Genomic DNA, 12,084 nt, shown 5'->3' with positions numbered 1-12,084 from the left:
TATTGACAGGTGGGCGTTGGGTATTTTTGTATGCACCGAAAAAGTCACTCGGAATGTCAAAGTGACGTGTACTTAAATTTTTGTTAAAGGGGCACGAGCTGATTCTCGGCCACTAATCCATCTCTGCTTATTATTGAAAATCGTATGGCGGGATAACGATGAGGTCAAAAAGGGGTAGATTTTACTCATGTGAATTATTGCGATTAAAATGTTTTCGCTTCTATTGCTATAGCCACACAAAAATACCTCCATTGTAATATTCAAGTGGCCGTGAAGATCTTGAAGCCCGTCTCCTAGTAAAATACCTAGGGATAATGGCGCCCGTTGCTATATAAGAGTTGGGTTCCCCACCCCCTCCCCCCACTGCCCCATTGTCCAAACTTATCGACGTTACTGTAAAAGAGAGAGTAAAAAGCGACCTGCGGCAGATATTTTTAATAAAAAGTTTAACCCTTTACTCGGTAGGAATGAAAGTGTTTCTCTATTTACTGCTTCCTCAAATGAAGGTTAAAATTGATGAGAACTTTCATAAATATAATCGAGGAAATAAGCATGGCTGTAGATTCCTTTCAAATGCGGAGCCTTTGCCGATACATGTACGTGTACCATTATTACACTTTTTCATAGCAGTTGGGCGCAATTAATGCCGATGTTACTCCTTTAACAGGGAGCAAAGCAAAGAATATTATTTTTTGGAGCGTTCAAAAACTCAATTCATATTAAGCTATATCTCCGATATTGCTATCGACATTGCGAGATCCTGAAGAACAAATGCCAGCGAGCAAAGAGACCAAGCTTTGGGTTTTTTCCCTCTCATTTTAAACTCAACTCTTGATTTATAATTCTGTACCCTGCGTATTCAAGGAGAAAATAATCCTTAAGAATCATATATATCCCATTTCACCCCTTTCGTTTTCTCTCTTTTGTGTGGGTTTAAAACAAAAGATTTTGCTCCCTTCTAGTGAGGTCCGGGGCTCGTTCCTCCTGTCATTCCCCGTTGATACGCCGTTGCCCTCCCCACCTAAGTATTTTACAACTGTATGAAAAAGCGGGATCACAGCTATACCCCAGCCGAGCTTCTCATTTCGGGGAATTCCAAGCCGTAAGTTACATTTGTTATTCTGTATCGAGACAAGATGTCTCCCGCTCTTGGGGAAAACCCACACAATGTCTTTTATCGCGTGCGCAGGCAGTACAGGGGTTAGCGCTTTTGTTTGTAGATAAAAGGCATTACTAATTTAATATAACATGGATATGAAAGCTGCCTTATTTGGACGAAAACGAGACAAAAATAGTTATGATAAAGGAATGTGTAATTCTGAATATTTTGATTAGCTCACTTGGTGTTAATCTGAGAAGGGGCACTCACCGGAAATGAAAGGGAAACTTATGAGAACTACATTTCAGGTTTGATATTCTCAAGTTTTCCTTTTTGTTTGTATAACCGGTTATGGTATATAGTATTTTGCTCCAAAATTTACTAGCCCGAATCATTCCATAAAATGCACTATAAACCTTGATATGCCCAGGGGCTGATAAAAAAAAATATAGGCTATTGTAATTAGTAGGTGATGGGTTCAAAAGCACCAAGCTATACGCTCACTTAAAAGTGACAACCCAAAGCCAAATGTGTGCGCGCAAGCATATGTATCGTATGTCGTAAAACTGCACACATATGGTTTTCTGTCTCGTGTGCCTTCTGTCGACTGGGCTGTCCCCCCCCCCCCCTTGATACGCCACCGCCCTGCCCACACCTACACCCCCCAGTGTTTAGTATTTCAAAACTGTATAACAAAGAGGGATCACAGCAAGTCTAAACACGAAATTTGTATTGCTTGTAGCGACAAGCCATTGCGGTCCTTCAACTCGGTGATTTTCCTCGCACTATTATGAATGACCATCAGAATGGCGCCACGTATTGCTATGACCTCACATAAAGAATCCCCTCAGAATATTGCACAATATTGTGACGTGTCACTGAAAACCACCCTTTTCTCACGCACAAACACACTCACACACATGTATTTATTATCTGCCTCCAATCTCCATTCTCCATTCTCCGTTTCGTCGATCATAAGCTCCACATCCGATCTCATCATCTCAATGCACGTTCTCAATCGTACATCTACCTGAAGTGAGAACTACAATTATCTGAAAAGGTATGTATTTTTTGGAAGAATTAATAATTAAATACATTATATTTGAACTGTTTTCAAATTTCTACACGTTTAACTTTATCATTTATCATTACGCCATTATACTTAATTTTTTTAGTATTGCTATTTGTCATAAATCGTAATAGTGGTGTTTTAAGTGAAGAAATAACAGTAATCCGACATTATTTTCGCTCCGGCGGGCTCTGTTTTTTCCAAAGTGTATCTATATAAGAGAGTACTTGTAGGTTTAGAGTAAGGGTTAACAATCGTATCAAGGTAAGAATTCAATCGGTATAGAGAAATGACCGCCGAGCAATTTTTTCGTCGGAGCATCGCAACCTAATCGTAGATCTTTAAAACTTAAAATTGTGTAGATTATTAACCTCGGAAATCCCTGCAAATTGTTATAATTGTGTAAGATGTTGCAAGCGCCTCTGCGTACGAGTCTATTGGTAATATAAAAACATTATTACAAAAAAAATCGACGACAAATTTAATGCCCTTGAGAAAACAAGCACCAAGTATTTCACGTAACTCAAATTGTGTCGACACTCTACCAAAGTAGCAAACGACCTGCACATTTTACCTATATATTGCAGATTATTTTATCAAATAACTTTATAATGTCTGCGACTACGATTTCTAACGCGTGGCTTTGATTTCATAATTACGCTAATTATTTATGTGACAGTCATGTTTGAAACATGGGTCGATCTACTTATCTATCATATTTACAGAATATAGCTGTACCCTGCCTGAAGATCTTCAACTTTTATCTGTTCATTCCTTTTTTGAGAGTTATTGTGTTTTTATATTAAAGTAAACAAATTTGCAAAGAATTGAGGGCAATGTGAAAGGGATTATCAACATTCTCTTAATATTTATAATGAAGGAAAATTAAAAACAAAATGTTCCCAATTTGTATTCGGAGAATTTGGAAAGATAAGTAAATATTCTTACGATTAATCGACCAAGTATATTTAGGTTTTCCCATCCATGTTTACACCTTTTAAATCAACTTCTTACTTCTTTTTTCCATTCAATTTCGCCAAATCAAGTTCGTCGTTCTCGGCTGCCATAATCACATTTATGTCGTACTCATTTTATTTCCAATGTGTTCTAAATGTTTTAAAAACAATATCATTTTTGTCGATTACAGCTGAATCTAACTTCATGTCCCAAATTTTTTTTTAGCAATGACTGATGCAGAATTTTAGCTACAATTATTGCTGCTCTTTAAAGCACCACTGCACTACTTATAGCTACTTACGCCCTTTATATATATATATATATATATATATAGTAAACACTGCCTAATCGGTGACCATTCGTCCCCCATGATCCTCTTTATCTTATGTTAAGTAAGAGCTGATTTGATGAAATTACCACCTGCCAGTGACCTTGCAGGGTGGTCTAATTCCTCCTGTAAACTAGTACAGATGGGCTTTAATACATCCATGCAAGGACTAAACCAGGATTTTTTTTTTAAGGGGAGATGTTTTTTGCCAAATTCGTGAAAAAATATTTAGCGGCGATTAGCCAGCCGGTGAATAAGAATTTTTTAAAATTTGTTTATAAGAAGCTCTTTTTATATTTGCAGTACATGGTTAGTTTTTATGGTGCCATGGGGGGGGGGGGCATACTTCCCTTGGCAGTGTGACCCATCCCAATCATATCATCTTTCCCTAATTTTAATCCATTTTTTAAGAATTAAATATAAATACATGACTTTCCTGCTTGATCCAATCCTTGCTACAATGTATTACCCAAAGAAACAGAATAGCCATCACTTTAAACCTACATAAATAGAATAAAAAATCAAATAAGCAAAAGGTTAATGCAGAAGTGGACGAACCGTGAAACCTGTATATAAAGACCGTTTAAGGGAAATGTGAAAGGTGGTCTTTACAGGCAGGTGGTGCCTATGTACAGGTTCCTCTAATATAGGCTTCAATGAGAAACCATAATCAAGGGAAACCACAAATATAGTCTTTATAAACAGGTGGTCGCTATTAAAAGCAGATTTGTAATAAATAGACATATTATTATAGTAACGCACAAGCTTTGACCACATTAGTCTGTCACTGTGAAGGGGGAAAATTGCTCAAATGAGATTCAGGTACAGTGTACATTGGGTACACGTGGGACACCCTCTTTCCTTTGATTTCCTACTCTGCACGATATTGCACTTTCAAATACAATACAAATTGAAGAAAGAAATAATAGATTCTCTTTCATTTACAAACAAACTTTGTTTGAATGCACTTGAAGTGGTCATGGACCTCTTCAAATCAATGCCAATCAAGGATGTCAACTTCAGTGACTTTGGTGGTTTTAGAATGGACACACTGTACACACTGTACTTTCACTCTGACTCATGTTTCGAAACAGCATTTTATTGTGTGCAGTCAGGGACACAAAGATCATAATGAATTGGACAATCCTTAGTTGCATTCACAATAGTTTTACTTTCGTTTAAGCCGTGAATCGTAAGTATCAATAGGCCATCTTTTTTTATATTACCAACTAATACCTACAGATAAGCTTGATTTCTGGATGATTCTGGAAATTCCCAATACCTCAGCCCAGCTTCTCATTTGGGGGGATTCCAAGCTGTCTGCTACATCTTTTGTTGTGAAATTGTGAAATATCATGACAAGATTTCTCCCGCTCTTGGCGTAGACCCACACAATGGTTTATTTTCGCGCGTGTCGGCTGAGAGGTTCCGGAGCCACCTTTCCAATAGAAAATAGTATACCTACCTTGAATAATGTTGATTCAGAATGTCATTATATTATTTGCAGCGTCCCTCGAGGTAGCATATGTATTCGTTATATAAATGATTTCTCTCAATCGTCTGACATATTGTCGTTCATACTATTCGCCGATGATACTACTAATTTATTTATTTTTCTCACATTTATCCACTTAATTTATCAGAAACTATTGATATTCAACTATTAAAAATTTGAGCGAACAAATTATCTTTGAATTTTCAGAAAACTTAATATATATGGTCTTTAGTTAATCAATAGATTATTTGCCATTAAATATTATGTTTGATAATAATGTGTTAGAAGAGGTGCCTCATACTACATGTTTGGGATTAACTGTCGATAATAAACTTTCATCGAAATGTCATATACTGATAATATTTGTTAAACCATTTCGCGTAATATTGGAGTGATAAATAGATTAAAAAAACTTTTCTCCCAATATCGTCTTTTTAATGTTATGTAAACTAATCGTTAGTATTGCCATACCTGAATTATGGACATCTTGCTAGGGGGAATACGCACGAATGGTTGTTAGGTGTTTTTTTTTTTATTCTTGCGTTAATTACTTAATTTGTTATGACATTATTTGTAGAGGGGTCCACGCTCTACACGTCATGCTTTTTAGTGGATCCCTCCCTTTCTCTTTTATAAGTGTATCTTTATGATTGTAAATGTATATTTGTTGATGTTTTTTAAATGACGGAAAATAAATACAATACAATACAATGATTGAAGGATAAACAAATATATAAGAACGGACAGTATCTAGACTATCAAAATGGATGATTCTGGAAATTCCCAATACCTCAGCCCAGCTTCTCATTTGGGGGGATTCCAAGCTGTCTGCTACATCTTTTGTTGTGAAATTGTGAAATATCATGACAAGATTTCTCCCGCTCTTGGCGTAGACCCACACAATGGTTTATTTTCGCGCGTGTCGGCTGAGAGGTTCCGGAGCCACCTTTCCAATAGAAAATAGTATACCTACCTTGAATAATGTTGATTCAGAATGTCATTATATTATTTGCAGCGTCTCTCGAGGTAGCATATGTATTCGTTATATAAATGATTTCTCTTAATCGTCTGACATATTGTCGTTCATACTATTCGCCGATGATACTACTAATTTATTTATATTTCTCACATTTATCCACTTAATTTATCAGAAACTATTGATATTCAACTATTAAAAATTTGAGCGAACAAATTATCTTTGAATTTTCAGAAAACTTAATATATATGGTCTTTAGTTAATCAATAGATTATTTGCCATTAAATATTATGTTTGATAATAATGCGTTAGAAGAGGTGCCTCATACTACATGTTTGGGATTAACTGTCGATAATAAACTTTCATCGAAATGTCATATACTGATAATATTTGTTAACCATTTCGCGTAATATTGGAGTAATAAATAGATTTAAAAAACTTGTCTCCGAATATCGTCTTTTTAATGTTATGTAAACTAATCGTTAGTATTGCCATACCTGAATTATGGACATCTTGCTAGGGGGAATACGCACGAATGGTTGTTAGGTGTTTTTTTTTTATTCTTGCGTTAATTACTTAATTTGTTATGACATTATTTGTAGAGGGGTCCACGCTCTACACGTCATGCTTTTTAGTGGATCCCTCCATTTTCACCTGACATATTAAATAAACAGCAACATCTTTATTTTCCTTCTTTATTTAGATTGTATGATTTGGTTAATTTATAGTTCCTTGCAACTTAATTAAGAATAATATAAATAATGATTTTGTTATGCAAAGAAAAATGAAATGTACACTTGTGTAATTACTTTTGTATACCTTTTTAACAATTTTTTTGTTATTTATTTATTGTATATAATTTTAATTTTCGTTCTTAAAAATTGAAATAAAAATTTGAACTTGTAACTCTCAACTTAGAGGGTAGACACTTTCGTTTTGAGAGCATGATAATTCTAAGAACGTATGAATGTGGGCCAAAATGGGTATGTCGGTGAACCATAAATGCCGCCTTATTTGGATGGGGAAATAGCAAAATAGTCGTAACAAAGGAATGTGGAATTTTAAATGTTTGTATCAGCTCACTAAGTGCCACATGACGTAGCTACAGAGGCATGGGGGAATACTCCCCCCCCCCCCTCGAACGGCGATTAAAAAAAAGAACAATAATTCTAGAAGTGGAAAAAGGGGGAGGAAAACCACACAAAATAATGATCGAATCTTCTACACCCCGCCCATTTGATGACTTTGTCAGGACACCTATAAAGTCCGTAGGACCAACCACTATTGACCTCACCCCCCTCCCCCTCGCTACCATAAAGTAAATCCTTGAAGCTAAATGTGCCTTTTTTGGTGGTAATGTAGTCATATTTAAGGCACAAATCTCTATTAAGTGCTCTGTTACGAATAATTGTGATTCAATGGTCAGAATGTGAAATACATACATTTGTTGCTAGGTATATAGGAAAAACATTATGGCCTTTCCAACCTCACAACACGTAAAGTATGCTATTCGCATTTTGACTTCAAAAATACAATTATTCGCTGCGGGTGAATGAAATGATAAGTAACGAGGCACTTAACAACATATTCTTTGCATTAAATTTGATTACATTACGAAAATGGTGTATTACTGGGCCCATGATTGGCCACTGTCAGTGACACGATTTAACTTAGACCTACATGATTTGTAATATTCTCGCCGTTTCTAATTGTTTAGGCAAAATACTTGTATAAGGTTTCAGAAATCGCGGTCTAAATTTATCTCTTTTTTTAAAGAATCAAGTGGCACAGTTATGGCTAAAACAGGAAAAGAATTAGGCCGACTCCGTTCCCTAAAACTATGGTTGGCATTTGATGCTATGAAGATCGATCAAAAGTTGACTTGTTGACCAATCAGAGAGCCGAGGTCAACTACTTTTGTTATTAAACCACACGCCCGAAGCATGTTCTTTCGTTATGCTACGGTCACAAAGGTTCGTACGAACGATAATTTCGTGCGAATCTCCCTGTTTTTCCATTGTCTTCCCGAATTTCCATTGTCTAAAAATCGTTCGTACGGCGTTTGTAGCAGTTCGTAATGGCATTTGTGACCGAGGCATAAAATACAAGATGATTTTCCAAAAATCATCAAACGATCCGGTTGCATGTTTAGATCGCAAGCTCGAACTCTCTACAAAAAAACAAAAACAATATTACTATTTCTAACTTGAATTCCCAAATTTTTGACGCAGTAAAATCGCTTCCCTATTGATGCTTTTATTTACAAAATAGTGGTAATTGCACATTTTTCATACCTTCACAGGAAATCAAGAACAAATCAAAGAAGCCTGACACTCAACAATCATGAAGATCATCGTTGCCATACTCTTTGCTCTCTCAATCGTTAGCGTGACAGGCCGGTCAGGGCGCGTTCGGCCCGATCCTACCGAGTTTAGTCTACTTGACGCCCTGCAATACGCTTGCACGGACATTCTTCCTGGATTGGATCATTTGAACTATTTCAGTGATCACTTTAGCGATTTGAAGATTGGACTGCAACCCATATGCACCGTCTTCCAAGAGGCTGGCGGTCCTTCCGAATTTGACGCTACAGCATTCTGCATTTTCGTCGGCGATTATCTCCAGCTCGGTGGCCTAGACCTGTTACACTATCATGGTATTGGTTCTGAAAGTAAGCTGGAAAGGCTAGCCTTCTTTTTCAACAGAATCTTTTCCAATACCACCCGAAACCTATATGGAATCGACCTCAGCAACCTCACAACCATCTGTCCCAACGCACATCGGTTATTTCAACCTCCTCTCCAGAAACTCCTTGAAGAATCAACGAAAGAGTATTACACCGAGCTGCTAACCGCCCTCATCCCCGAGATCAAATTCATTTGCCAGGACTGGAAAAGATACTTTGCTAGTTTGGGCGTGCCGGACGACTCTCCTTACCAGCAGTTGGTGGGTAGTCTTGTAGACATCGTTCCGGAACTTATGGGGCTTCGAAGTTATGAGAGCCTGTGTAAGCAGTTGAAACCATGGTTAAGTCTAGGTAAATGAAGCTCAATTAACTTTAAAGCCCCACTGCCTTATAACTTACTTATAGCTACTTGCGCCCTCTGTATAGCAAACAATGCATAATCGGTGACCCTTGGTCCCCCACGATCCCCTTTTTCTTATGGTAATTGAGAGCTGATTTGATGAGATAACCACCTATCAGTGATCAGGTTTAATCCCTCCTGGCCAAACTAGTACAGTGGGGCTTTTAGGGAAAAAATCTATGAAATTTATTTCTTATTTTCATTTTATGTCCCATTCTTTCTTTTTTGAATAATTAGAGCAATTGTTACATGGAAATTACTTGTTAACACTTGGTCACCCATTAACAGAAAGTCGACTTAGTCAAGCCAGGCTTAACTTAAGCCGATTTCGAGAGTATGTGCCTTTTCGTTTTAATGGTGTATCTGGTTTTGTTCATCCTTCTACTCCACAGATTATGCTAGTCGGAGGTCGATCTCCAGTACGTTCGTCAACCTGATGAATGAAAAGTTGTAGTGCTCAACAACCGATTCATCCTCCCATGCCTCTACAACTAGGATCCCAGAACTGGACAGAACTGTGTGCCTCATTAGGCGCCCAACAAGACCGCATTAAGGCCCGTTCAGATATGTCGCGGTGAACCACCGCCAAAAAAGCCGCTGTTTTTCTCCGTGTAAATGAATGAAGACTTAACGTTATCCAAAAACAAGAAAAAGAAATCGCGGATTTGCTGAGGCATATCTGAATGAGGCCTTAGATTACAACTACAAACGCTTTAATTAAAGAGTAGGTTAAGTTCTGGTAGAGGTGAAAACAAGATTTGTGAGCTTTCTCTTTCCTTTCAATTTAGTGTAGAAGAATAACTTTTTGTTAAAAGATTGGTCCCTGAATAGGATGGCTCGACAAACTATGCATGCTATTCGATATGGCAAGAAATATCTAGAGTGTTTAGACTAAACTTTCATGCAACATTTCTTGATATGTTGGTTCTTCTAAAACCACGTATAACCATGGACCTACTACACGTACAGCATAATACAGCAATCTCATGTGTTAAATTGTTAATTACAACCTTTTCCAATAATTGCATCCGAACACTTTCTGTCACAATGCAATCACATGACCGGAATTGAACTTTATTATCTTTAAGTAAAATACGCAGTTGAAGATATATTATATTTTCTACGAGATATACATATATGCCCACTGCAAAGGAGGCTCCATTTTGGCTGACGCATGAATGCGTCAATAATAGATCTTTGGCGCACGATGAGAAAGTCGTTTCGTACAAATGTGGGTGCACTATACACAGTTTAAAAAATTAAAAAAGTATGTTTAATTACTGACGTAAGGGCTATTTTTCTTCCTCGACACAGTTTTGATTAACGAAGGTTATGACGCTTTTAAAGGTCGCCTCGTGATGGGTAGCAGGCATTATCCTACAAAAATGCTATTAAAAGAGTTTCGTCAGCGTTTTTCAACCTTTTCATAGTCAACAAGACAACCTTTACAGAAATAGGGAATAAAAAGTTTCTTGTCACCCCTTCCCAAATTCATAACAGAAGATTCATTTTGCATCACGCTGGTAGTCGTAAGTGCCATATACACGTATGGGCACATTCTTCTTTTTTAATTGCGAGTAACCGAAGCGCGAGCACAACATGCTCGGTCACCTCACGAATATGTGGATATTCGGTCAACTCGTTGCCTAGAATCAGCCTGTTTCTATACATTCCGAGCGAGTAAAGCGAACGAGCATGGTATAATTTATTTTCGATAGAAAAAAAAAGATATATAAGAAATATCCGGACACCTCCCTGTCATATTCTGGCACCCCAATTCCAAAATAACGAGACATTCAGGCACTCAAAATCACAGCTTAAAATCAGATTCTAAATTTTGCGAGCGAGGTAAGTGAGCCAGGTGAAAATAACACTTTTTTTCAAATATTATTTCATAATGAAAATAGATAGCCGTTGATATTATTTTGCTTCACGAATTTGACTTTTATTTAAAAATGCATCAACAATAGATCTTTGATAAATTTCTCTCGCGGCACCCTTATAGGTGTTTGACGTCACGCCGGTCGAAAAACGCATAGTATTCCTATTCCTATGTTTAAAGTAATGTATTGAAATTTAAGTAAATGTGTATTTTAAATTTGTACTAGATTTCCCACGAACTTGCGTGAGTGCGGGTGTGTGTATGTGTAATGTGTAGGCGTGTATGTGTGTGTGTTTGCTTCTAAAGTTGGAGCAGCTTAGACTTTAATGTTAATTAAGATTTATTTTCCTCTCCACCGTGAGCTTGTTAAAGTGTAACTCTACTTTGCAGCCTGGTAACTTATTGAGTATATTTCTGATATAGTGATTAGTTTGTGTGTGTGTGTGTGTGTGTGTTTATATATGTGTGCGAGTGCATGTGTGTGTGTGTTGTGTGGGTGTGTTTGTGTGAGGGAGTGTGGCATGACGGAGCAGGACTTTGTCCTTTGTACCAATAAAATAACCTCCAGATGTGTTAATGTTTTTTTTTATATAGAGTAAATAACATGTTCAATTGATTTATAAATAATGATTATGTACTTCAAGTTCATTTTGTTACTCAGTTAAATATACTGTAAATTATGTTTTGTTCAATTATGTTTATTTATAAGCAATTAATATTGAAAAGGTTTATTTACTTCATTCAATTGTATGTTGTTCTTGTTTGTATTACATTTGGAGGAATAATACAAAATTACCCCCCCCCCCCAAAAAAAAAAAAGTGTGTATGAATGTATAAGTACATGTGATCTTATAACCATATTGTTAGTTACTGACTTGTAAAAGCTCGAAGTTGAAAATCAATACTTAATTAAAGAAACAGTTTAAGTCTCTCTGTAAATATATAAACACGCTTGTAGTCTAGTCTATAGATACAGAACCTTGCCATTACGGCTTTTGAAAAGCGTAGCAGAGGGTCTGAAGTTTTACACTATGTAGATCAATGTATATCATTTTTTTGAAAACATCAGATCCTTAACTTCAAATTTCAGCACAAAATTATCAAATTAATTCAAAATGAGACAAGCCATACAATAAAGAGAAAGGTGAGAATTTAGGAATTTCATTCATTTTGGCCTTATATTATGCAACCA

At 36.6% G+C, this 12,084-nt stretch overlaps 1 protein-coding gene across 1 annotated transcript; it reads left to right on the top strand.

The window, feature by feature from the left end:
- The first annotated feature begins 1,999 nt into the window (after positions 1 to 1,999).
- Positions 2,000 to 11,659, top strand: LOC105447556. Its single transcript, XM_011685771.2, has 3 exons — positions 2,000 to 2,159; positions 8,227 to 8,961; positions 9,403 to 11,659. Exons 2-3 carry the CDS (start codon positions 8,268 to 8,270, stop codon positions 9,462 to 9,464), a joined length of 756 nt encoding a protein of 251 aa, XP_011684073.1. The 5' UTR covers positions 2,000 to 2,159; positions 8,227 to 8,267; the 3' UTR covers positions 9,465 to 11,659.
- The last annotated feature ends 425 nt before the right edge of the window (positions 11,660 to 12,084 follow it).

Source organism: Strongylocentrotus purpuratus, unplaced genomic scaffold (assembly GCF_000002235.5).
Source record: "Strongylocentrotus purpuratus isolate Spur 01 unplaced genomic scaffold, Spur_5.0 spur5_scaffold_17, whole genome shotgun sequence".
Taxonomy (NCBI): domain Eukaryota; kingdom Metazoa; phylum Echinodermata; class Echinoidea; order Camarodonta; family Strongylocentrotidae; genus Strongylocentrotus; species Strongylocentrotus purpuratus.
Note: the sequence above shows the minus strand (reverse complement) of the source record. Positions and strands in the feature narration are given on the sequence as shown.

Coding starts and splice junctions, on each gene's coding strand:
- LOC105447556 (XM_011685771.2), top strand. CDS start 8,268: ATGAAGATCATCGTTGCCATACTCTTTGCTCTCTCAATCGTTAGCGTG. Junction 8,962..9,402: donor GAAACCATGGTTAAGTCTAG/GTAAATGAAGCT, acceptor TCTACTCCACAG/ATTATGCTAGTCGGAGGTCG.